The following is a 27,724-nucleotide window of genomic DNA, read 5'->3' on the forward strand; positions in this document are numbered from 1 at the left end:
TGAGTACTGTTTCCCTGACAACACATCTAGTTCTAGTTGAGTACTGTTTCCCTGACAACACATCTAGTTCTAGTTGAGTACTGTTTCCCTGACAACACATCTAGTTCTAGTGGAGTACTGTTTCCCTGACAACACATCTAGTTCTAGTTGAGTACTGTTTCCCTGACAACACATCTAGTTCTAGTTGAGTACTGTTTCCCTGACAACACATCTAGTTCTAGTTGAGTACTGTTTCCCTGACCACGCTCTAACCCCCTGTACACTTCTCTGTTCATGATTAGCAGATTTGTGCGTTTGATGGCGGACATTTAAAGGACAACATAGAAAGTGGGGAGGATGGGAAGAATTTCTTTTAAGACTTCCGCGAGTTACTTAATCCTTATGCTAATGACATTGGCCTTGAAAGAAAATCTGGCAACCAAAATCGCGTCAAACATTTTTTTGTGGTCTTTTTGAAAATCTCCAGAGAGTGTGATGTGATAATTAGAACAGCTGTTCCTGTTCATGCTGTTAAAACAGCTTAAAACCACTACGTTGCAAAATCGGTCAGCCGTGAAAGAAAGAGGAGATGATCTCGCAGCTGGGAAACGATCGGCTGTGCCTGGAAACTCGACCTTATGGAACTTCTCCTTTCTGCACTTGTGTAAATATGGCTTTATGACTTGATTTCTGTTTCTCTTGTCTCCTTCCCTACTTCTCAGTCTCTCCCACTCACTCCCTCTCTCTCACTTCATCTTTTTCTCTATCCTTATTTCCCTCTCTATTTCTCCCTCTCTCTCTCCCTCCATCTCTATCTACCCTCTCTCTCTATCCATTTCGCTATCTCTCTCTCCATTTCTCTCTCCATTTCTCTCTCCATCTCTCCCTCCATCTCTCCCTCCATCTCTATCTACCCTCTCTCTCTATCCATTTCGCTACCCCTCTCTCCATTTCTCTCTCCATTTCTCTCTCCATCTCTCTCTCCATCTCTCCCTCCATTTCTCCCTCCATTTCTCCCTCCATCTCTATCTACCCTCTCTCTCTATCCATTTCGCTACCTCTCTCTCCATTTCTATCTCCATCTCTCTCTCCATCTCTCTCTCCATTTCTCTCTCCATCTCTCCCATCTCTATCTACCCTCTCTATCCATTTTGCTACCTTTCTCTCCATTTCTCTCTCCACCTCTCTCTCCATCTCTCTCTCCATCTCTCCCTCCATCTCTATCTAACCTCTCTCTCTCCATCTCTCTCTCCATCTCTATCCATTTCGCTACCTCTCTCTCCATCTCTATCCATTTCGCTACCTCTCTCTCCATCTCTCCATCTCTCTCCACCTCTCTCTCCATCTCTCTCCTTCCATCTCTCGCCCCCTCTCTATCTCTCTCTCCCTCTCTTTCACTCCTTCTCTCTCTCTCTCCATTTTTTTCTCGCTCTCTCTCTCCCCCCCCTCTCTCTGCGCATATTGAAATAGCGAAGAACATATCGTCTGACATATTGCAGATGATCGCAGAGCTACCTGGGATTAAAATACGAAATTAATTCGCTTTCCATAAAGTGGCACTGTTGTAGAATGCGTCCATTTTTTTTTTGTTTTGTTTTCAACGAACTTAAACTTGGAAAAAAAAATAGATGTTAGTTAGTTTGAATTTTGAACACCAACATTTTTGTATGCCCACTTATTACTTTGAGATACCACTTTAGTTTGTCTTTTTTTTTTTTGCAATTCAATTATTGTGTAGAGTACATGTGATATTTGTTCAAACTTTATATCAACTCACTCTGTCTATGTTGGAATCTTTTCAACTTTTTGTTTTCCCACTTCCAAATCTTGGATAAATATAAAACTTCCCACATTTATTCATCATTCAATCAAAAATTAACAAATTAATGAATTAATCAGTGGTAATTATTATTTCTTTAAAAATGTAGAAAAGGGGAGATAATTCTTGCAATATTGAGAAACATTCGGCAATTGAAGAGTGCTCTCCCTTTACTCAATATAAGTTTTACTTTTTAAAACGTAATTTTTTTAAATTTTTGCTTGTTTTTTATAATTTTGTTTTTTTATGATCCTTAAATTTTTACTCATACTGAAAGTTTGGAGTTTGAATGTACGATTTCTATTAAAAGTAACACCAGATGTTTACCATGAACATCTTTAAATACATAATTATATATCTCTAATTCCTATATAAAGAGTAAAAAGAAGTACAACAATTAGGTCTTTATTGTACGACCATTTTTTTTAAATTTGAAAAGAAAACATAAGAATTTTAAAGGTGTAACTCTTAAAGCCGACATGGTTAGCAAGGAGAACCTACCAATAGTGACAATGGGGAAAAAAAAAGAACAGACTTCGCTGGGAAAGTCACCTTTAAGGAGGATCAGAAAACAAAGAAGCAAAAACTAAAGGGCAGACGACGAATACGTTGGAGTAAAGATGCAGAGGCAGATCTTCAACAATTTAGAGTTCGGGCATGGAGACGAATAGCTCAAGACAAGTATTAATAGAAAGATGTGTTTTATGCAGACAGAGGCATCAGTGGACTGTAGCGCCGCTGGGAAAGATGGATAGAGGATTCTATCACTAACAGTCTTATAATTATTAAATATATGGTACTTATTTTCAGAACTAACCATTAATTAAAGTACTTTTACCATTACCTATTTAGCACATATTAACATGCCTTTTTCATTTAATATATACCGCGTAAATTTTGTTTTATAAATGGTGCATGTATATCAGAAAGATGTTGCATAATTTGTTTTAAAAAAAAAAACGAGAACTCGGTTTCAGAGTACCAAGAGTTACCGTGCGCCCATTTCAAACACAATACATGTGATGTTAAAATTAAATTAAAATAGCTACATGAGTTTGCCTGTAATATTAGATCACGACACACAGACGAACAGACAGACGAACAGACAAGCCGAGCACACAACAGCAACGTTTCCTTATAGGGGAGAAGCTAAAAAAAAAAAGGTCTGAGGGAATTTAAATGCTGGACACACCTCTATTTGTTCAAACATTTTTTTTTAAATATTGAAAAATTCTGTGTTTATTATCTGCACCAAAAATAAAATGCTTCCGAATGGCATGCGTTTCGAATAGCCTCTGACAACCAGTCCAACTCCTGGCCTTCATGTGTGGCTCAGATATTGAGTCCGGCGGAACTGTTCTCACTAACAGGAGAAGGGGCAAAGGCGAGTAACTGGCGCCTTAACCAGTAAGCTTCGGGTAGGAGGGGCTCGTTATCCATGGCTGGCTACCCACCTAGGAGAAGGAAAACTCTGAATTCAAACCTCTGTTGCCTTGCAGCTATACCTAATCATGGGAAAGGCTTCGGGAGTCAACCCTGAGGAAAAATCAGGAGCTGGCGACCCTAAGGCAGTTTGCAGCACCCAGTGCTACACTCTGGCAGAACCTGCGATGCCACTGACCCCAAACCGTATTGGCACTGCCGTTCCTTTGGATACATCAGCTGCGTGGCGAGGGGGGAACTGATGTGTGGGCGACATCGTTCCGACCACAGCTAATGCCCAGACATTCATCTCACCGAGATGATCCATAGTCGCTTGGCGACTGAAGGAGGTCATATATACCGTATTTAAACTAGTTTTTGCAACACCGAAACGACTTATAATATAATAATAATAATTAAAAAATAGTTGTTTTTTTATGAATTTCATTTCATAATAAACAAAATGTCACGTGGTTAGGGCCAGATTTAAGGGAGGGCAGGCGAGGCTACACTCTTGGAGATTCCTCGAGATAGAGGCCCTCACTATAGTGATACAAATCCGAAAATCCATATTTCAACAGATCGTATAGTTGGCAACACTTTTGTCGTTAAAAACGCGTCCGCTTATAGTGTTCCTAAAAAATATAAAGTTTTCGTTACTAAAATATGCAATTTAATTTATTTTTTTTAACGAAAGAAGATTTAATTTAATGCACAGGTTCTCTCTTTCATTTATACTATGACATGATTTTAGATATTAGTATTTTTATTACAAAGTGGATTTATTCATTTAATACACTTTTCGTGTATTGTAGGGGGGCCTCCACAAAAATTTCTGTCCCTGTACCGCCAAATACTCTTTGCCTTAAATCATCAAACTTCTGGTTATAGAATTTAAGCTTCTGTTTCTTTCTTCAGACATTATATATCATCAGCGGCGTAGCTAGGAATTTTCCATCGTTTGGGGGCCCGGGGGAGGGGGCCCCTGCATTTTGAGTAATATTTTTTTTTATGTAAAAAAAATCATTTGGGGGCTCCCTCAAGTGGGTCACAAAGGGATTTTCAAACTCTCCCCCCTCCTCCCCCACCCTATCTACGCCACTGTATATCATCGCATCTTAGGAGTAATTTGAACTGACTTATACACAGTGGGATATTTGAACTGTAAAGTATCTGCATTTTATAACTTCCGGCTTATCTTTACCAAGTATTTTTCCATCTGCTTTTTATCACTTCCAAAGAGCAATCTTAAAGCTGTTTTGGTGTATTAAAAATTGAGACTTAATTCCTATTTCTGACAAGTGGAAAAAAAAATCAAAGAAAAATGCAGGCACAAAATAAAAATCACAATCTGAACGAAACAAAACTTGACTTTATAGTTTCAGCTTTAAGATTATACAATTATACACGTGTTGCAATGAATTTTTTATGGCTTCCTATCTTACGCATGCGTATTAAATGGATATATATATAGTCACGTGATGTATCGTCTGCTCCAATTATTTAACCATCTTTTTTTTTTCTGAGTAGCTTCTCTTCCCTCCAAAAAGAAAAAAATATATTTAAATAGTAGAAAAGTGTTTGAGAGGTTTAATGACAAGAATTGTTTCGATACGTTACTTCAGAGAAGTTTACAGCTCAATAACTGATCATTCTTCTATACAAAAAAAAAGTGCGGTTAAATATTAAATCTGGCATTCACTTGACTTAATGGAACCAGCCACTGGCAGGAAGACAGACGAATGTGAGAGACAGGGGCGGACTGGGTATCAAAATCGGCCCGGGCATTACCATTTAAACCGGCCCACAAATGTCATGTCATATATTTTCGGTGTGGGGGGATTTTTACCACACTCCGCAATTTATATATATTACTGTGTATGTATATGTAAGTAATCTTCACTGCATTCTGATATCTCATTCATTCAAACGTTTTTTCTACCCTATAATTAGTGGAAAGACAGTACACACCGCCAAAGAACAGATAGGGAGTCGGGGGGGGGGGGGCGCTACGAGCTACGAAGCCCCGGAACCAAGCATTAGTTCCGTTATTTTAAGCTTTTAAAAATGCATATTCTGAGGTATCTACAATGCAATTAGCCTGCTACTCTTCCGCTAAAAAAATTCAAAAACCAAATCTTCTATTCAATGGAGTCTAGCGACTGGTAGAAAATGGTAAAATGCTTTAATTTTTGTATTGGATTGGGACAGGAAACCACAAAAGCCCTTTTGGCTACGCTCATGAAATTTGGAAACTGTAGTTTGCTTACGTTGGCTGCACTGGGGCAGTAAGTAAAGTTTCCTTTTCAGACAATGAGGTCTGAGGCAAGTGATGGTTTGAAGACCCTCCCCTTCCGACTACGCCTATGTGTTATATTATAGGCGTAAGCCTAATTCTCTACAAATATATAAAGTTTGATAACGCATCGAAAACTGGATGTATGCATTCGTATGATTACATAATGTATTCTATTTATACATGCATGTAGTCTGAAAACTATAAACAATACAATAGCAGCCTAATGAGTTTGAAGCTTTTTGGTATAACTTATAGATTACAGACTTTTCTTTAAAAAATAAGATTGTTAGGTCTTACGCATTTCATGTGTCAATCTAGTCATGCATGCTGTTCTGTGACTTAAAATACCGTTATGCTAAATCATTGGTTTTCCTGGCTGACTCAGGCAACCCATTCCATTAAAAGATAAGAGAAAGCAGAACGGTTAGAGAGGCACTTACTTAATGTGAAAAGCTCTTGCTTCCTTCTAGTACATTCTCAAAAACGCGATTTGTATATGAATATATTATGACTAATTATCTATATATATATAATTCTCTTCTTCCCTCAACAGTTTAAACGAGAAGAAGAAGTAAAGGAAAGATCACTCTCTTATTTCTGCGGATAGTCATCCCACGAAAAAAAAACAAGAGGGGGGGGGGAGCACGTTTTCACAGCTCGCTACGGATAGCTGCGCGCTGGACTGTCAAAAAAACCCTGCCCGTTCCCACCCCCACCCCCTTCGTCTTGCGGGAGGTTTGGACTAGGAAGTAAACTATCGTCAACTCTGAATGAATATCGGAAACATGTAAAACATTTTACAAACACACATTTTACAAACACTAAATAGCAGGGTCGGACTAAAGTATTATTAGGCCCTATTCGAAACGGATTTCGCGGGGCCAAGTTTGGGTAGGGAAACGGACAATAAGTGAAATTTAAGAGTTTGTATTAGAAAATAAATTCGTCTTTGCATTTTATTCATTCTTTACTACGTACAGAATTACTTTAAGAGCCTTGCGTGTAGCAAAGTCATACACTATATCATAATAATTCTGTTTCCTATATAGATCCCGCTCAATAGAAAGAATTACCAAATGTTTCAATCTATCTTTGAGAATTGTTGACCTCAATTAATTCTTCATTAGTTTGAGGCACGAGAAGCTTCTTTTACCTGATTACACAATTACGGCTAATGCACAATGCCGTTTTTTATTAATAGCGCGTAGGATTGGCGTTTTCCATATTGAATGACACCCCAAAATGACAATTTTTTTCTATATATTTCCGTACATTTTATTAAGGACTTTTTCGTATATTTTTTCAATTTCGGGAGATTTCCAGGAGGTCCTGGTTAATCGACAGGAGGGCGCGGGAAATCTGTTTTAAGTTATAAAATGGTTTAATTTAATAATTTATACACCTTGAATTAGCGCGGGTCACATGAAAGTGCGAATCCTTCGGTCTCATATGTTGCAGTGGCCTAAGACCGGCCCTGCAAAATAGCGGCGTATTAATCTCCTTGCATTAAATATCGGATGTGACAGCGCTATAGATCTATAAATTATTGTAATTATTTTCATCATTAATGACTTCATACTAAGCATAAGTTTGCCATTAATTATAATAGCATAAAAATTGATTTAGATCTAGATTAAATATTTTTTGTGTAAGCCTTAAGTGTAGTATTTTTAGATCTATGTTATTACAAATAAACAACAAGAAACTTACTTTTTCTTTTCAAATCGCAGAAACTAGAGCTTTATGCCCATATTGAGCTGTGAATAAGTTGGGTGGTTTGCAATTTCGCGGCTGTGTGTATGTGTTAAAGTTAATTTTCTATTAAGTATTGTTAAAGAGCTAATCGTCGCGCCTTTTTTTTTTTTTTTTTTTGCTGCGTTATAGCAATGTTTTCTAGCTTAACCTCTCTCATCCCTCTTTTTGATCAAATTTCATTGGAACCATTAAAAGACGGGGGAGGGAAGGAGCAAAAAAAAATGGCAGTGCCATCAAAGGCCCTTGTCGACCAGCAAAATGATCAGGCCAAACACAACCTTGAAGACATAAAGCAGTCCATGCCGCTCGTGCATATCAGAAAGTACGGTCTAACGTTTTGCAAACGATAATACGTACAGTGTATAGTGTTTTTTTTTTTTTGTTTTTTTTTTATATTCTCTGTTGAATTTCAAATAAAATTAATTATAATAAGAATTAAAAAAAAAAAAACAAGAAAACTTGTTCGGGCCTTTGTGTCTTGCTGCTGTCACTTTTTTTTAAAGTTGTCTGCATTGAATTTTTTTTTCTTTGGTCGCGACCAGACCGGCCCATTTGGTACCGGCCCACCGGGCATTTGCCCGTTTGCCCATATAGCCAGTCCGCCCCTGGTGAGAGATATTCTTTATAGAGGTGGGGGAAGAGGGGTTGAACTTCGTCCCTTTCCCCATACAATTGTGTGAGTGTAGTTAAATGTTTTTACAGGATGTTGCTTGGAGTCATGTAGATTTATTCTTATGAATGAGTCCCAGTGATTGACAGGAAACAGATCAATGCGCGAAATACTTTAATCGGGAGTAGGGGGGGGTGAACTTCATCCCCCCTCTCCATCTTTAGCCAAGTTGTTGTAATGAGGTTACTATAGATTTGCTTTATTTATTGATTGATTGATTTTTGTTATTTTGGCTAGGTTAAGGTAAAATTCAAACAATGCAATTTGCTTTAGTTTTTCTCATGCTCTTGTTTGAATTATCGTATTTTTTTTATGAATGGAGCTCGGCGACTTGTAGAAAAACCATGTCAATCTGTAAAAAATTTCGTTTTGGAATGGGTGGGACAAATGAACGATCCCCCCCCCCCCACACCCAACCCATATTTACTAAAGGGAGTAGTTCAGCCTCTTGGATTGTTTTGAATGAAGCATTAAGCAGTCCAAACTTGTGGCTTCCCGCTGCGTTTCTTCCCTAAACGTTACACAAATAAAAAGCTCTATTTGATTCCTGAGGGTGATGTTTATTTTCAGGAGGATGACAGGATGGGCGGGGTAGAAATATAATATTCAAGACTAATTAGACACCCACAAGATTGACGCACATTTTTTTGTTGTTGTTTCTTGCAGGGAAAAAATACACAACATTTACACCCTGTCTGTTAAGCTCATCTAGGGTACTCCTTGACCTTTATCGACTTGAGACCATCTGTGGCATGCGCTAAACACCCGTGTAGATGTAGAATTAAGGGAGGGAAGGGGCTTGTTGGTTGCATTGGTGTCCCGGGGGAGGGGGGGGGGGTTGAAAAGGGGTAATCAGGAGTGTAGTCCGATATGCCACCAAAAAATTTTAATTAATTTTTTTTCTCTGTAGTTACTCACTTTTTTTGTTTTAGTATTTTGCTTGTCTAATGATGATGGTAGTCGGATTAGGAGAATTTGAGGATCCAAGATGACTCTAATCAATTTGTGGATTGTGTTGAATTAAATATTCAGCAAGATAATCAATGGGATCATCTGGTCTTGTCTTGCAGCAGTCAATGAGAGCTTGAGTCAATGTTGGCATCACATGCTTCATCAGGTAGTTACTTGGGGATTGCAGTTCTTGTTCTTCTCTCTTCCCCTCATTAAGCCTAGTGGACCATCCCTCTTGTCTTCTTCGCCTTTCCTAAAGTTCTTCAGCTTCTCTTCTAGCTTTTTTCTTCTATCTCTTCCGTTTCTCTTTTCTCTCTTTGCTCTTCTTCTATTCTTTTCATTTCCTCTAACTCTTCAGGTGTAGGCCCATAGTTTCTGGGACTGCCAAAATTTTTTTCTAATTTTTTTCTACCGTGTCTTTCATCATTTCTGAAGTATCAAAATTAAAGTCAATTTTTCTCTGGATGAAATTCCAGCTCATCAAAATAGTTCAGCACAGTTTCATCATCTGAGTTCTGAGTCCTGTACTCCAAGAGACGCCTGATGAGTTCTTTTTCTGTGTTGTGGGTGGCATTAACAACAGACTCAGGCAGGGTCATGACTCGGTTCTTTAGAAAATCATCTGTGGCCTCAAGGCAAATCACAAACTTAGGCATGATCCGTTTGTTGTAGTTTCTGGCTCCTCCTTCACCACCTTCTTCTTCACTTATAAACAAATCCCTGGCCTCAGCATTTTGGGAAACCATCCAAGATGAAGCCTTGATTGTGACAAGGCATGGCAGCTTGAGCCGGTCACGGAGGAATCGAATGATGAAGTGATCATCGATGCTCCCATTGTTATTCTCTTGGCTTTCTTTGATCTGATCTAGCTGGTCCTGGGCCTCTTGAGCTGAGTTATCAGTGTCTTCCTCCATGTCTCCCTCATTGGTCCTATTGTCTTTGGTTTTCAAGTTCTCAAGCTCCTCATCAATGACATTCTTGATTAGTGTATGATGTAGTTTGAATAGGTCACACAGCTGCTTAGCATCAGTAGTCTTTCCTGGAGCAGGGGGACCAAAAATGGCAGCTCAGAGAGGTTGGCATAAGCAAAAATAAAAAATAGCCCCGCTATTTTCCTTTACATTGGAAACTTCACAGTCAAATAATGTCTAGAGGTGTCTTTGCATAAGTATACTCAGATTTCTAATGTGTGTGAAAGTTTTAGCGGAAATCGGGAATTTCCCATGGGAGCTTTTTGAAAGAATTTGTTTTCTTTCTTGTATTTTTAAAGTTGAGCAAAAAATGTTTTTCCTGGATTAAGTAAAGCTGATAATAGTACGTCGGGTCTCTTTGCATCGCCGTATCTTTCTTTCTTTCATCCTTTCGTTTTCTAACTCATTCTTTCACTTTCACCGATCTCACTTTCTCTTTCTAGCTTTCTTTTTTTTTCTCTCATTTTCTTTTTTCTCTTTTTTTTATAATCTCTTTGTCTGTCTTGTTTCTATCTTTCTGTTTATTTCGTTTTTTTCTCTAACTTCTATCATTCTTACTTCTTTTCTCCTTGACTATCACTTTCTTTCTCTCTTTATCTCTCTCTCACCCTCTTTCTCTTTCTCTCTAACTGTCACACTCTTTCTCTCTGCTTATCAGACTCTCTCTTTCTATCACACTCTATTGCAATATATCATTGTCTCTCTCTTTCTCTCTGTATATTACACACTCTTTCTTTCTCTATCCTTCTCTCACTCTTTCTCACTTTGTCTAACACACACACACTATTACTTTCTCTCTTTTCGTCTATCATTCCCTCTCTCTCTCTCTCTCTCTCCAAACCTATTTAGCATCAATGTTCAACGTTCCACGAAGGCTGATGGTCTGAGCTTGATCACCATCCCTCCCCCCCATGTTTCCAATCACAAGACGTAACGATCATTACTTTTGTTTTTAAAAGATAAACAACCAAAAGACAATGTCGTCTCATTTGGATTTCAACAGACATAATGTATATAGAGAGGCTGGGGCTGGATGGGGCACACTTTACGCAAAACACCAACTAACATCACAAGGCAGGCATTGAAGTGGAACCAGCGACGCAAGAGAAAGATATGTGGTACTAAAAGCACCTGGTCACGCAAACTAGAGGCGGATACTCTATACAGTTTAGTAACATCTGCAACAAGTTGGAAAGAATAGCCTAGGACAGGAGTCTATGGCAGGCCTGGTCTATGGAGATCTTCTGTTGGGGGCCAACACTCTGTGTATTGGAAGTCAGTCAACGTAAGACTCTTTTTTTTTCTGATTCTGACTTATTATGTCTACATCCCATCTTCCTGCAATTTATAACATTTTTTTTATTTCATTAAAATTCAAAATTGCTGGACAGTGGCGTGGCTAGAGATGTGAGGGTAGGCCGCACGGAGAAATAGGTTTCTGAGGGGCATCAAACTCCCACCCCCTCGAATTCTCGAAGTATCGGTTCCCGTCCGGCATTATTTGGGCAACACGAAGGGTTGATTTTAAAAAACGCGAATGACAAAATAAAAGACATTTCTTGAAGTTAAGGAAATTACTATCCAAGTACGATAGAGTCCAAGGGGCAGGAGTGAGAATAGAAAGTCATTTGTTTGGGAGTGTCACCAGCAGATCTAGATCTATAATTTTCAAATGAATTTTGTTAAATGCAAGTTGTTTTGAATTTTAAAAAATGTTCAGTGTTTTATTGCGTGTTTTTTTTTAAGGTCATCAAAAAGAGCTGCCGCACCAGGAATCGCATACCCTAAGTACACTACTGTTTCTGGATTCCCAGACCTTAAGCTGATTATTTGGATTCAGTTCTGAGTGGATGCTCAGGTCGTGGGGTTCTTGTAGACAAACTTACCTCTTGAGCTGAAGTGCTGGGGAGATGTGTTTGACAATTAGAAACCTTGTTTAAGTGTGTGTGTGTGTGGGTACGGCGGGGCATTTGGATGGTACAATGGCACTGTGTCAGAAATAGATGGAATATTTGTTCTGTATTAACGCAAATCCCAACTCCACACTTCTTTTGATGATTTCCTTCTCTATTGGTTGAAGAGTGGTGTGTCCTACTGAACGGGTTTTCCCCCAATTCCTTTGATGTTATTGTCCATTCCCTAACGCGTAATCCATGGTAAACAATTAATGAAAGTCTCTAACAAAGAGGAAATAATACAATAGTGTATGTAAACAATGACGTCATATAGAACTATTTTTTTACTAGATAACACAGAAGACATGCGTGCTTTTGTCATGCTTCCAATTATGTTTGTCTGTTATGTTCAAACAATTTTTAAACTAGATTAATGTAACTTCACACAGGGCCGGCATGACACAATTGGAGGCCTTAGGCGAAGTGAATTTGGTGGCCCTAATTAAAAAAACTTTAACAAGAATTATTTTTTTTATAAATATTTAAAAAAAATGACAATGCCTTTATTATTAAACCTCAAATATAATAAAATAAATTTAAAAAATAATTTAACATTCTTTTTTATCCATATCGGGTATCGAGCCCGTGACACCGTCAGCTGCCCAAAAAATGCATTTTCTGATTCGGCCAGTGAGGCAGTTAAATAGACTGCCAGTGACCTCCTTTAGTCTGACAACAACCATGGGTTGTCTTGTAAAGATTGGAACAAATAGAGAGCCTGGACATTGACTTTTGTCGGACGTTGTCGGTCACGCAGCAGTTCCCCCTCTTCGCTCAGTTGTTAGGTCCAATACAGTTTGAGATCAGCAACATCGCAGGGTTTGCCAGAATATAGCGATATGTGATACAAGCTACCTTTTAGTATAATGTCTTCAGACTACGGTGGGCTCTAGAATTATTATATTCTGTGACTTGTAGTCTGTCCCAATCAATTTATGTTTGGTTTTGAATATTTGGTTGTGTAAGTTGAGAGGAGGTAATGAACAGTGCTTTCTTTTGTAAAGAAATTGGTCCCGGTACTAAACGATGGATTGCCTAACTTTTAACTACTAATAAATTAATAATAAACGTTAAAATACAAGAAAACTAATATTTTTCCCCATATTAAAAAGGTGCCGGTATGCCGAACTGGTGCGTACTGTCACAAAAAAAGTACTGGAATTGGATATCCAAAATTCCTATAAAATGCATTCAATTGCTTGCGTCTCAAACAGCTTACTGACAAATACTCTTAGTTTCGGCTCCTGGCTCAGATGTCTGGTGAAACTGATGTTCCTGACGGGAGAAAGGTTAAGGGCCACCTAAACCAGAAAGCTTCGAACAGGAGGGGCGCGTTAACTTTGGCTGGCTACCCACCAAAGAAAAATAAAAAGCTGAATCCACACCTCTGCTTCTTTGCAGTCCGAACATGCGAAAGGCTTCGGGAGTCATCCCCGAGGAAAAATTAGGAACTTATGACCCATAGACAGTTTGGTTCTTGTCTGCATACACCCCCCCCCCCCCCGCCTCTGGTTTCTGTGAGCGTATTACTTGAGATTGAGTCGACAACACTCTGTCATCAATACTCAATCGAACATACAAAATGCTTTCCGGATATTTGTGCACAGTATGACCAACAACTTTAATTATCGTTTTTACATGCAAGTAAAGGGATCAAAGGTTAGATCTGGTTATTTTAATCTTGACCAATCAAGTCTTTATTTCGTTCAAAAAGATTAAGATGAAACTATATCAATTTATTTTAAAATATAAGTAATATTTGGAGACCATAAAGACGATAATTTAGATTATGGCTATGCATTATTGAAAGCATAACAGAATTAATATTTTTTACGGATAACTTTCATTTCTTATAAATTTATAACTGGCGTTTCTAAAACAATTTATACTTTCTTTCTTTGATCCAGAAAGGGTTATTAAAATGTCAACTGTATTTATCGCCTAAATTATTTTTTCTCAATCTACGCGAATAATAAATAATGTGTTTAGCGTATCATTTGAAATCGAATTTTTATTAAAATATTTTTTTCATATTTTGTTGAATATTTTGTTAACATCATTTTGGTCTCAGCTTGGATGCCTCTTACCACTTATTATTAGCCTTGCAAAGTTGTCATCCCTATTTTTTAATGTTATTTTTATACGGCATTTAAGTGCTGATCTTGTAAATAAATACATACACAATTTATTACTATTAAAATAGCATTTTGTTTGGCCTCATTCACTAAATAAAGAATAGCTGACAATGAAACATAAAGACTGCGAAACAGTGAGACAGCGACACAGTAAGACATAGTACGACGAGACAGCGACACAGTAAGACATAGTACGACGAGACAGCGAGACAAAAGATATAACGTAACATCTCATTTCATCTCTGCCTGTGGTCCTTTCTGGGGCATAGGCCACCAACCAGCTTCCTCCAGGCATCTCGGTTCTGGGCGAGTCTCTCCAACTGTCCCCACGTCTTGCCCATATGCTTGGCATCTGCTTCCAAATCATCACGGCGCTATGTGTTCTTGGACCGTCCCCTCTTCCTCTTTCCTTAGCGATTCCAGGTTAGGGCTTGCCTTGTTATGTTGGATGCAGGCTTGCGAAGGGTGTGATCTATCCATCTCAGACGAATGATGGTGGTCCTGGTAGAAATTATGGTCTGTAGCCTGTCAGCTTCCAGATGACTCTGGCTTTCACCGACATGCGTCATGAACCTTCCAGCAGGAGGTCCATCCTCTTCCAGGTCCGTGACTTCTGTTGATTTGCTCTTTGGTGTTTCAGTAGCTAGTGTTTTTTTTCTAGAGGGTAGGGTAGCTAGCCCTACGCCCAACCCTCCCCCTTTCTCAGCCGGGCTTGGGACAATCCTAAGGCGGAGTTCTATAACTAGACAACGAGTGTGAAAAAGAAAGGGCGAAACAGTAAGGTAAAGATACATTGAGAAAACGATATGGCGAGACAACGAGACAGAGACAAAAAAAGAGCGAGACAGGTAAAAAGACGGCAAGACAAAGATACGGCAAGACAATGGCACAGCAAGACAAAGACACTGCCAGAAAACAGGAAAGTTAAACAAAAAACATCATGACATCTTGCAGGACATCACATAACAATGTCAGGGCATGAAATAATAACGTGGATATGAAATAACACATCGCAACTGGATATTGAATAACATCAACTGGACATCTAAGAACATCAAATGGACATGGAGTGACATCAAATAGGCATGGAATGACATCAACTGGACATGGAATGAAATCAACTCGTCATGGAATGACATTCACTGGACATGAAATGACTTCCAATGAATACACATTAACACCAATGGCAGATGAAATGACTTCACCACGACCGCTAGACAAGAGCAATGATGTAGAGTTATCATTACATCACTGATAATAGTGAAGAGCTAACATTTTACATAGTCAGTCTCTATACAGCAGATCGCTTGTAACTCCTTACATACTTTCTGATCGAATCTAATACCTAATCTCATTACATTCTCTCTCTCTCTCCCCCTCTCTCTCACACTATCTCTCGCTATCCCTCGCTCTCTCGCTCCTTCTCTCTCTCTTTGTGTTTGTCTCTCTCTGTATATCTTTTTCTCTCTCTCTATCTCTCTCTTCTTCTTCTTCTTCTTCTCTCTCTCTCTCTTTGTGTATGTCTCTCTCTGTATAACTTTCTCTCTCTGTGTCTCTCCTTCTCTCTCTCTCTCTCTCTCTCTGTCAGCGTAATAATCTTACCAAAACTTCTGTTGCAGTTTTGTTTTTGTTTTTTTAACTCTAGTTTCCAAAATGAAGGTCTAAATGTAAGATAACTATGGAAATGTGTTGTTATTGTTTAGTTTGTTAGTACTTTCATCTCCCCACACACATACAAACACAAACGTGGAGAAAGAAAAAAAAAAACGATGTTTCATTTTCTACGTCGTTCACGTCACCTTCACTAGGTAGTTGTAGCTGAGATACTCATCAGACATTTGGTAAACCAGCTTCTCTACGGTTCTCAAACGTTTGCTTCGCAACGCCTAGACTGACATACAAATGTTTTGATCCGTATGCAACCCAGAAACTCTATGGAGAAGCGCATTAACCCAACCTTAAGCAACATACAGGAATAAAGTCTACAACTAAGTAAAAGTCTTTATATGCATTCTAGGTCTTAAGTCTAAATGATCGTAGAATATTACACTTTACAATATCAAAAGTAAAAAAAGTCAAGTTCCCATTTCAGAACTGTGGTCAACGGTCATGACCAACTGAGTTTAACCGCTTTTAATTTTCACCGACCATTAGAGCTTAGAGGCGCCCAAAGATCTTGAAATAAAAAATCCAAGGCTTCACTAGGATTCGAACCCAGGACTCCGGTTCAGAAGCCAAGCGCTATACGCTCAGCCACAGTGCCTTCATTACAATATCAACATACAGACATCCTCACATAACATACTTATCAACAACTCCAACCAGTCAGCATGTTAAAAGTACATCCCACCCCCTCTCCTTTTACGGGTTACTGAGATCAGTGAGTATGTAGACACCTTCTTGTCACCAATGGTAAAAAAAAAAAATGAACATGCAATATTGATCTTGTTTAGACCACTCGCTTATGCTCCTAAATCTGCGACTATGACTTTATAATTGATGAACTGGACCTTTCAGCCTGTATACAATGGCGTTGGACTTTTGACTGAGTGATGTACATGAACATTTTTTTTTGTTGATTAGCCCACTCTGTGGGACATAAAAACAGTTTTAGGAATTCAAACACACCAACAAAATATTTATATTTCTTGGAACCTTTAGGCTTCCATAGGAGGTAAGGACTAATCCTTCCGAAAGAATCACACTATTTTCGTTCGTCTACAACAGAAGACAATGGACAACCCAGCGATGGTCAAGTTTGGACAGTTTATGAACAATGTTAACGTGAACTGTTGTGTAAACCGTGAACTTACGTTAGTTTTGTTGGTAATGTAATCTCTTCAGTACTGAATCTATATATATAATTCTCTTTATAGCTCAAGAGTTTGGACGAGAAGACGTAAAGGAGAGTTCACTCTTTTATTTCTGCCCATAGAGTTATCCCACGAAAAAACAAGAGGGGGGAGAACAAGTAGTATTCACCCGTCATTACGGATGGCTGCCTGGTCGTGCGGTTTGCGCGCTGGACTGTCGTTTGGATTTATTGATAGTCCCGGGTTTTGGCGCCAAAAAATATTGTAGATATTTTAGTTAGGCAATACATTCTAAGGTTTATTATTATTTGTAAATGCTTTTTTATTCATAAGCCTATATTTCTGTGTCATGTTCATGAAAAATGGGGGACACGAGGTGCGCCAATAAAGTGTCTTGCACCGGGCGCACGTTTGGTTCCTACGCCTTTGCTATGGATAGTCTGTAGTGTCCTAGTTTAGTTTAGAGATTATGTTAGTTTTGTAAATAAATATATCGAGCATTGTTTACGACGGTAAAAGTAGTGACGTAGTCATACGTAGTGACGTAGTCAGACAGACAAATGACGTTTCAGAATACGGGTGCATGACAGAAGAATACGGCTAGGGCTTGTACAAAAATGTATACTGAATAGACATCTAGTTATAGGAAGTTTTATTAAGTATATATTTAATTGTTGTGTCCCTTGGATGTGTTCCTGTTAAAAATGAGTGAAATAGTATCAGACAGACAACTCAAAAAATCCAAGCCAGGACAATGCAGATGATAGCATCGAGCTTAATGTGGTAAGTAATGAAGTTATTTTATTATATTATTATAAGGTCGTCATTTTGTGTAAAGTAATTATTTTATATACATTCTCATTGATCTTGTATATATTTATTTATATTACATAAATTGCAAACTAAAGGCTTAATTGATAGTATATGTCTGTTAGTATAAAGATTGTATCCTATCCAATAATATTGTATCACAGAATATATCCCACAGGAAGAAAGCCAGTGGCGTAGCAAAGGTTGGTGAAGGGAGGGGGAGATTTTGAAAATTTCCCCGGGCCCCCACTTGATGGGGGCCCCCGAAAGAGTGCTTTTATACATAGAAAATTAAATATTACGCAAAATGCAGGGGCCCCCAAAGACGACAAGCACCCAGGCCCTCAAATGATTTAAATTTCTAGCTAAGTACGAAATCCAAGCATCCTGTAGACAGCGTACGCCTCTCCATTTCCCACTTTGCCTAGGCACTGCATAGCATTCAATGATCTATCAGGCAATGTAGTAAATGCCCCATTTTCACGTAGAAAACTATTTAAAAATAAAAATAAAATATAGATAAACTAAAAGAAAAGAAATACACAACAAACAACAAATAAATAGCATGTTTTCAACCCATTATTGGGGGGGGGGGCTTTCTAGTTGACTGGTAAAACGATTGGCTTCCGATTCGAGGGCCTCTCCGGTTTGAATCTATGTGAAGACTGGGACTTGGGACTTTGGGATTTTTGGGACACTCCTGTGTCCACCCAACTGTAACAGGTTGGATAAAGTATAGGCTGTGGGTCGTTGTGCTGGCCACAGAATCAGCTGATCCTATATATCGCAAGAGGATACTTAACTTTTGTATGCAACATTTTTTTTTAAATATTCAAATTCTTACGTCACCCATCTCTAATGTTCCCAGTTACTTAGATATACTTCACGAACACCGAAATAGTAGACCTTCCGTATCATTTCCCTAGATGGACCTCTTCCAAAGCCGATCATGATCTAGATTTATTCCTAATGATTTTCAAACTAAGCGCCTTATAACACGGATAACACTTCAAACACTTCTTAAATAATGTCCAGCTCATAATGCACTGTGACCAGAAGTTTGCATTTGCCAAATAACACCGCGTCATGGGCCAGTCATGTCCTGTGGACCGTAGGTTGGAAATAGTTGTCTTAACATATTCGAAAATGTGCAAATATAATTAGAATTATAAAGTTCCTTTTAAGTCTATAGTTGACATGATAGCTTGTATCAAATCGCTAGCAAAATGTTAGGACAAAAAAGAAATCTCGACTAAAAACCTAGGGCAAAAAAGAAATCTCGACTAAAAACCTAGGACAAAAAAAGAAATCTCGACTAAAAAACTTAGGACAAAAAAACAAACAGGAATTTTCCATCGATTACGTTCTTTTAACTCTAAAAGTTCAAAGTTTACTTGCCATCGTCGATGTACAGGAAGTGACGTACATACATGTAAACACGCGCCGTTGACCTAATCATGCCAATGGGTTATTACGTTAAAGGTTAATATTCAAGCCTATTCCATACCGACTTTAAGCATGTCAAAAAGGGCAATAAAACTGTGTTGAACACAAAAAAACGATCAAAACATTGGAACATTAAGCATTTAAAATAGGGAGGGGAGGGTACTACCATGTTCTTGTATCAAAATGTCAGTTTTTTTGTAGCTACGAATCTACTTCTATCCCTTCCTCTTACTAACATCACTGTAAATGTCAATGGGTTAATACAACAGGGATCAACAGCTGTCAATGGGTTAATATAACAGAAGGGAGATAATATTGGCTAAGGTTCATCTACTTGCGTACTGGGTTTTAACTAATTTCTAAGAGGTTGGAGCTTCGAAATTCTGAGGTACATACGTTTTGTAAGAGTTTAATCCTTTGCTTTTCTTTATTCAGAAAGATCAGGCGGGAGAGAGTTAATGCCAATGATAAGCAGATGAGCTTTTTTGGCTTCTACATGGATGAATACTAAACAATGAGTAAAGGTCAGGTTCCTGGTGTGGTCGCTTGAGGGGCGAGGTACATAAGATGAAACAGATAGAACCACCTAACCTAAGAGTGATTTGAATGTGGTGGGGATAATTGATATTTGATAAGAAAGGGGATAAGTGTATAACTATGATACTATGTGTCAGTAATACAATGGGACATTGATACAATATAACGATGATACAAAGTGGCAATGATACAATGCGGTAATTATACAAGTATTATGATAACATGAATAACTTTTATATAAAACTTTATAATTATGATGAAGCGCCTGCGTAGCGAAAACAGTATGTGGCATTTGTTGCTTGCTGTATTCCATAAACGGAAACTATCTTCATTTATCTTTCACTGACTTTATTCAACAGTATTGGAAAGAAACAAGTTGTGCGAGGTAGTAAACAAAAAAAAATGAGGGGGAGGGGTCCAGAGAGGAGAGGTGTTATAGAGTAAGAGTAATATTATTGTTTCAATTCTAATTTTCATTATCACATTATTGTGATACAAGAGCTATAAAGACACCCTTACGAGCTCCTTCAAGGAGTGTGCTATTGACATTCACGGCTGGGAAGCACTAGCCCTTGATCGCTCCTCAAGGCGTCTAGCTGTGAGTCTCTGAGTCTCGAGATTTGAAGCAAGAAGAGTGGTCAGCGTGAAAGAGCGCCGAACCAACAAAAAGCTGAGAGAAGTAACAGGCCTATCTGCAACTGAAGGAAAGCAAGGATTGGACTTTACAGCCATCTTCGAGTTCATAAGATATGAGAAATGTGCTCATCTTCGATCACGAAGGAGGAGATATATTGTGATTATTATTATATTTAGTTCTGTTGTGTTGGTGGCTCGGAGTGCAGTTAGATGCTCCAATAATATTTTCAGTGCTGGATAAACGCGTCTAGGACCGGGTCAAAATTTGGCGGGCCAAAATATGACTGGATGGACTGTACTTCGGGTTTTGTTGTTTTTAAAACCGGTTTGTACGTGGGTGTAAGATGGATCATTGTGTGGTCCGACTCTCCGAGTGGAAATAACGATCGAGATTTTTATGTTGCTATAACACATGTCCAAGGTTGTATCGTGCCGTGTAGGACTATTAACATATTAAGTATATGTTGGCAAGTGTTGAGCTAACGAAAGATGATTGAAATCTCCCATAACTAGTCGGGCAGCATCAAAACTTTATATAAACCAAACACGCAGAAATGTAAGGCTATCGAAATTTAGCTACTGGTATGTATGAATTGAAGCTGCGAGTGTTTGAAAACAGTTCCTCATAATTTGGTTCAAATGGGGGCGCAGTTATTTTTATTAGTAAACGGAGATTTTTCATAGCTGCTCATAAATATATAAAAACATTGTACAAAGTCTCTGAACCAGTTATTAATACATTTAGAGAACAGGAATTTCATAAGTCTCTTGCAGAACAACATTGTTCTCGTACATATCATGGTATTGGATTTTACATTTTTCCTTATCATAATTTGAGCTCCATTTGTCCCATTCTTGACACAGGTATCTTCAAAATTCTTAAATATTCCACAAATTCATTTTAAAAATTTCTATCCTTTTCTCTCTTCCCTTTGAGGAAAGCATGCATGCTTACTCCTTATTAGCATAAAATTCTTCTTTAAATTAATAACAATTGTGCGGTAACATTCATATCAGTAAATCGTCCAAAGTAATTAGCAGAACTTACAGTTAGTTATCTTTGAGAATGGGAAGTTATAGTTTTTCTGGGATTAACTAACAATTTAAAATTCATTTTTCTTAAAAGGATATAGAACTTGACATATTTAAATCACATATTGTGTAATTAACTAGGTCGCCATCAAAACATGTTTCAGTGCATTTAGCACTACAGAACAAAGGAACTTTCAGCAGCTTTCTGAGCAAGTAAACATTTGTGAATAAATTCTTCAGATGTCTGTTTCCTTTCGTCATAAGTCATGGAAACATAAATAGTGTTATTAATTTACATAAATAGTGTTATTTGTTTACATAAATAGTGCTATGTGTTTGGAAGCTAAGTTTCGGGGTATATTCCTTAGGAACGACCATGGTTTCGTTGAAAATGAGACCAACTTGTTTGTCGCAATATTTCTTCAATATTTCAATTTATATTTAAAGTTTGTATTGTTTCATTGTGGATAAAGTTGTTTTTTTTTTTTAAATTATGTATTACAAAAATGTGGCGGGGAAGAAGAAGCTTCTACTTAGGCCAGGCATGACCCGCGGGCCGTAGTTTGCCAATCACTGGTATAGAGTGTCTAGTGTGTCATCTGATGGTTGGGGTATTGTTGAGGATTTTTAGAATTATCATTTATTACTATTATTGTTACTATTATTTTGATAGTATTCTCAATAATGAGATTTATTTTTTAGGCTTTTAGCACTTGCGCTTTGTGGCAAAAAAAAACAACAACTAAAATTGTAAAATTAAATGTTGTGCTCTAAACAACTCAGTTGTTTTACGAGATAGCAAAAGGTGGCTTGATTCTATAGTCTAAATAGGCTGGAAATGTCATATCCGGCATTTAATTTTTTTTTAATTAAATTAGTTTTTTTTTCACTCCCCGCCCAAGTGGCCAATTGTATCGCTTATTTCTCCCTGTCTCTCTCTCTCCCTCTCTTTCTCTCTGTGTCTCCCTTTCTGTCTCTCTATCTCTCTCTCTATCTCTCTCGGTCTATCTCTCTCTGTCTCTCTCTGTCTTTCTCTCTGTCTCTCTTTGTCTCTCTGCCTGTCTCTGTCTGTCTCTCTCTCTCTGTCTCTCTCTGTCTTTCTCTCTGTCTCTCTGTCTCTCTCTGTCTCACTATCTATCTATCTCTCTCTGTCTCTCTCTGTCTCTCTGTCTGTCTCTCTGTCTCTCTCTCTCTGTCTCTCTCTGTCTTTTCTGTCTCTCTCTCTGTCTCTCTCTGTCTCTCTCTGTCTCTCTCTCCCTGTCTGTCTCTCTCTCTGTCTCTCTCTGTCTCTCTCTGTCTTTTCTGTCTCTCTGTCTCTTTCTGTCTCTCTCTGCCTTTCTGTCTCTCTCTCTGTCTCGCTCTGTCTCTTTGTCTGTCTCTCTCTGTCTCTTTGTCTGTCTCTCTCTCTGTCTCTGTCTCTGTTTCTCTCTGTGTCTCTCTCCCTCTCTTTACTCCCTGTGACTTATATTCTCTCACTCACTTGGCTTACTAATCGCTCGTATCGAGTTCAGACTCTGACAAAGCTCTGATTTTCAAAGTTCTCTTTCGCGGCGTTCTGAAACCGCCCAGTTTTAATGGATGTCAGATGTTTGTTGAGATAAGAAAAAGCTAGTTGTGCTGATAACACCACACCCTAGTTAGCATTCTAAGAAAAACTATGTACGTAGATGAAGAGTTGGTTGGCGTTGGCGTGATGGCTGAGTGCAAAACCTCTTGGCTTTCGAACCTATGGATCTAGGATTTTTTCGGACGATTTAGAGTCCAGCCTACTCCAATGGGTCCCTGATATTCGTTGGGGACAGTAAAGGCAGTTGATTGTTGTACTGACCACATAACACCCTCGTAACCGAACATCATCTGCCCTATAGTTTGCAAGGTCTGAAAGGGGTAATTTGATTACTTTTAAACGAAGCGGTAATGCCTTCCATCGGATAGTAGACATGTGTATGTTTTTCTCTTTCTTTAATTAAAATTTCTACTGATATAATTTGAGTGAATAATTATGAATAGAACCTGATGATGTAATTGTTGATATTGACCTAGATGTACGACTCTATCCCGCCATGACTTTCAAGTCAAAGAAAGTTTTGCGTTTACAAGTAAATAATAAGAGAAAATCTAGACCTACAATATTAATATATGCAATGTGATTTTTCTGCTGATGGCATCGTAGATATTATCTTGTTAATAAAACGCATTGGCGTTTCATTTAATAGCAGCATGGGTCGGATAGGACCCGCGGGCCGAAGTTTGGGAATGACTGGTGTAATGATTTGTTTAACCATCTGTTCTTCGCTCTTTTTCTATTCCTTCTCTCCCTCTCTCTCTTTCTCTCTCTCTTTATCTTTCTTGCTCTTTCACTCTATTCCGTTTTTTTTTACTCTCTGCCTCTCACTTTCTCTCCCACTTTGCAGGTACTTCCAAATAAACCAGTACTTACCAATGGTCAGGGGGTATTTCTTCCCGGACAAGCTGTGCGGACACCTGGCCTCTGTCCATCCTAAAGCCACCAAGGAAATTAATAGCAACTTGTCCATTGTAGGGTCTTAGGACAATTAGTCAGCAGTCTGCGTATGGCAAGCGAGATAACTCCCAAGTACAAAACACTGGCAGCAGACGTCAACCTCTGACCCCTTTTTTATGCACCGGCTGCCTTTTTGCTTTTTCCTTTCTACTTTCTGTTGCCCCCTCCGACTTTTCCAGACAGTGTTGTCTTAGCCTTGCTAGCGTTTTGGGACAGAGTGCACGACTCATTAGTCGCAACAACAAACAGCATCAACACAACGTCATGAGAGCGTCTTCTAACAATGTTGATTGGATGTTGAGCCTTCAATAAACAGCAGCAGATAACAAACGATGAGCTGTCTCGGGGAGGGGGAGGATGTCTTCTCAAGATGATCTGCAAGAATAAATAAACACGCTTTACTACATAAACTTCCAAACGTTTTTGTTTATTCTTGACATTTTTGCTTAGCAGAATAAGGCAGAGCGCCATCTATGTAGAAACATCATTCTTACAGTGTAGTAATACCTTAACATAGTAGAAAAAAAAAAAAAAAGGTTCGACACTAAAGATCTCAGCTAAAAACAGAATTGGTAAGATCAAGCATGGAGGATGCGGTTGCTGAGTGGTAAAGAGCTTAGCTTCCGAACTAGATGGTCCCGGGTTTGAATCCTGTGAAGATAGGATTTGTTTTTATTTCTGAACCTTTAGACGGTCACCAAGCTCTAATGGGTTTGTGACATTAATTGGCGAAAAGTAAAGGCGTTGTGCTGGCCAAATGAGACCCTCGTTAACCGTGGGCCACAGAAACTGATGACCTTGACATCATCTGCCCCATGGATGGCAGGGTCTGAAAGAGGAACAATAAAAGAAAAAATATACCTGAAAATGTCTATAAATGGCATATAAAAGATAATTGACACCGTTAAAAAGATACTTTAAAATACATACTTATTGTTTGTTGAGCCCAACCCCCCTCCTCCGTTGCGGACAATGGCTTTGTTTGCATTAGATGGGGCATAATATGCAGGTCTTAACTGGGACTACGTGTTGATCTGAAATACTGCACTCATCCTTAATCATCGGAATCAAAGACAATGTCTACAAGTGCTTCAGTGTTTAGAAGAAGTAAATATAACTGCATTGTAAAATGCAATCTAATTTTTACGTACATTAAAAAAAAATTATTGCAAATTCTCGTATATAGGAGGCTAATCCTTCAATAACAAGCTTTTGTGTATATCCGATGTTCAGAATGCAGATAGCTTTTAGATTTTAAAAGTCATTCAATAACTTTAGTGCAGTTTTTTTTAGCACTGTGGTTTTGACATTGTGTCTCTGTGAGTGGTGTCCCTATTTGGAATTATTTCCCCTAGCAAGGGAGTTGATAATGTGATGCTGTTTATGACGTCTGCTACGGTGATGTGTTACTAGAAGAAAGAAGAGTTCCGTTTTTTGTCGAACATATTTCGGATGTTCCCTCAGGGCTGGCGGCAAGCAGGGCTAGGATGTGACCCCGCGAGACGACAGTCCAATGCGCACACCGCACGACCAGGCAACCATCTTTCATTACTGAATCAAGCGGAAATTGTTATTTTACTATCAACATCTTTCCGACTTTCTGGCAGACTTCGCAAAAATAAAATATTGTATCTGTACAAGTTAATATATAGATCTAAATAGTGTATTTATAATAATGAGCATTCCAAAGTGGGTACAAACTTTTACAAGTATTAGCGTCATTACACTCTATTTAGAAACGACATTGTACAAGTTATACATGATATATATGTATTACATTTAATACATATATACTAGATGTACACAAAGGCTCCGCCCGTTGATTTGTTCCCTGATAATTATGTCCGGAACACTCCATTCTTTTGAATTGTAATAAATGGGCCACATTTTAACGATCAACCTAACATGTTTTTAAGCCTGTAATTAGTGTATTTTTGCAATGAAATTTAACGGTCATTCTCTCTCTGTCTTCGCTCTTTGGAGCCACTTTTTTTGTTTCTTTGAACATTGTAGTCCAATAAAAATGAATCAGAAACATTGAGTCCGAATAATATCTCTAGACCAATGTTTCCCAAACTTTTTCCTTTACGGGACACTTTGTACATTCTAAGTATTTTGCGGAACACTTTGCTTATTTTTTTTTAGAGAGGTTAATTCACGTGGAGGGCCTGTTGGCCTAAGAGTTAAATTATTCCAGTAGTTCGTGGAACACCTATTCAGGCCTCGGGGAACACTAAGGTTTCCTCTTCTACCCCCGCAGAGGGTCGCCGTGAGCCGAAGTTTGGCCATAGTCGTGAGAAATATGAGCCAACAGGACAATGGTATAAATCGACTTCCTAGATATGCGCAGGTGTTTTTTCTGGGAGTTCGTCTTTATATAACTGTGCTGATGATTAGACCTACAGCTAATTGGCAATTCGTTCTATTTGAACTAAACATTCATAACAATAGATGTTCGACCTGCCAGTCGCCAGACAAAACCGTTTTATGTTTTGTCTTGTGTGAGACAGAATCCTATTTAACCAAATTTTTTGTCTTTGTCTTAGAGTGTTTTTGTGCATCATGATTTTTTTCTATAGATATCTAAGGAAGAACTTCAATTGGTTTACATCCAATAAACAGTCAGGACGCCCCTTGATTGTTGTGTCTTCTGTTTCATTTCTTTGTAATAAAAATGAAATATTCAAAAGAGCTAAAACCAATTTTATTACCTAATTCTTTGGCCTGCTACCAATACGAAATAGGTAGCAGCTCCATTCAAACTATACACATTTCTACTGGTGCAGTTTCAAGAAAATGTCAAATGTAAGCCATTAAATCAAGCAGAAAGCAATCAGCCATAATATTGGAGCAAATTTTATTGTTGATTGCTTGTATGAAAATAATTCGCATATTTCTTTAAATAACATTTTGAGAGAAAAAACAACTTGATAATAATGTTTTTCTTTGCTATTGAAATTTTGCACAATTATACATTGGTAGGCAAGACTTCATTCTTTTGTTTGATCCCAACAAGGGAAATTAATCCTTCAATATTGAAAGATACGGCTAAATTTATAGGATTTCGTTACGTTGGTAATTGAACACGTTATCTCTTTTACACCCATTCTCAGATCAAGTGTAAACAATTATTTATTTATAGTCCCTTACAAAACACTAGCGAATTATAACAAAATAACCAATTAGTCAATTAATTATTGATAATTAATTATTATGTTTGATATCGAATACGGAAATAACGTCTATATTATTGATAGATATAGTTGTATATACGGAGCACTTTCCTTCCGATAAGCATTCTTTTTAAAATGATTTTAGCGACCCCCGAAAGGGGAAAGAAGCTAATAGTTTTGTGTGGTCTGTCTTTCTATCCGTCCGTCCGTCCCGTTTAGGTCTCGAAAACTAGAAAAGATATTTAAATGCGATATCATGATATTTTAGACCTTTCAAAGTTCTGATGCAACGGCTACTATTTTCTTTTCGTCAAGCGAAAAATTTAATTTTTAAAATCAACTATGCAAGCAGTTTTTTCATAAAAATACACCATTTTTACAACTATTCAATATTAATATTAATAAACACGGGAGGCTAGTTAGCAAAGGTCACATACATTCATTAACACATTTATGCTAAAGGTTTTAGACTTTTTGTAAAAAAACACTTCATTGCCATGTAAGCACTATACCACACGTTACTAAGGAATTATTAATCTAAGGAAATTTGTTTCTTGAGACTTTGAATAAGTGATTGACCCTTTACAAAACAATTAGATCAATTAGAAAATCTGTATATGACATCAGTTAGGCCAGGTTCACAGTAAACTTCTCCTTCACTTTCACTTATCTCTCGGTCTGCTGTCAAACTTCTTTCTTCATTCTTCTCTGTCATTTGCCTTTGATATAATTTCATTCTGATTATCTTTCTGAAAATATTGAAACCTGCCTTTTACCTGCCTGAGTCGACCCACTTC

At 38.0% G+C, this 27,724-nt stretch overlaps 2 protein-coding genes across 2 annotated transcripts in view; both read right to left on the minus strand.

Annotated features, from left to right (window-relative positions):
• LOC106062446 (glutamate receptor 2-like) overlaps positions 1-27,724 on the minus strand; it is a 74,548-nt gene that overhangs the window by 33,917 nt on the left and 12,907 nt on the right. Inside the window, exon 2 of the mRNA XM_056043313.1 lies at positions 23,671-24,129. Within this exon, the coding sequence (XP_055899288.1) occupies positions 23,671-23,767 (97 nt within the window). The 5' untranslated portion in view covers positions 23,768-24,129. The remainder of the gene's footprint in view (positions 1-23,670; positions 24,130-27,724) is intronic.
• LOC129928597 (adenylate kinase 7-like) lies at positions 8,862-9,966 on the minus strand. The gene has a single exon (XM_056043319.1). The coding sequence runs from the start codon at positions 9,807-9,809 to the stop codon at positions 9,345-9,347; it is 465 nt and encodes a 154-aa protein (XP_055899294.1). The 5' UTR covers positions 9,810-9,966; the 3' UTR covers positions 8,862-9,344.

This window comes from Biomphalaria glabrata, chromosome 10, assembly GCF_947242115.1.
Source record: "Biomphalaria glabrata chromosome 10, xgBioGlab47.1, whole genome shotgun sequence".
Classification (NCBI taxonomy): Eukaryota; Metazoa; Mollusca; class Gastropoda; family Planorbidae; genus Biomphalaria; species Biomphalaria glabrata.

Coding starts and splice junctions, on each gene's coding strand:
- LOC129928597 (XM_056043319.1), bottom strand. CDS start 9,809: ATGGAGGAAGACACTGATAACTCAGCTCAAGAGGCCCAGGACCAGCTA.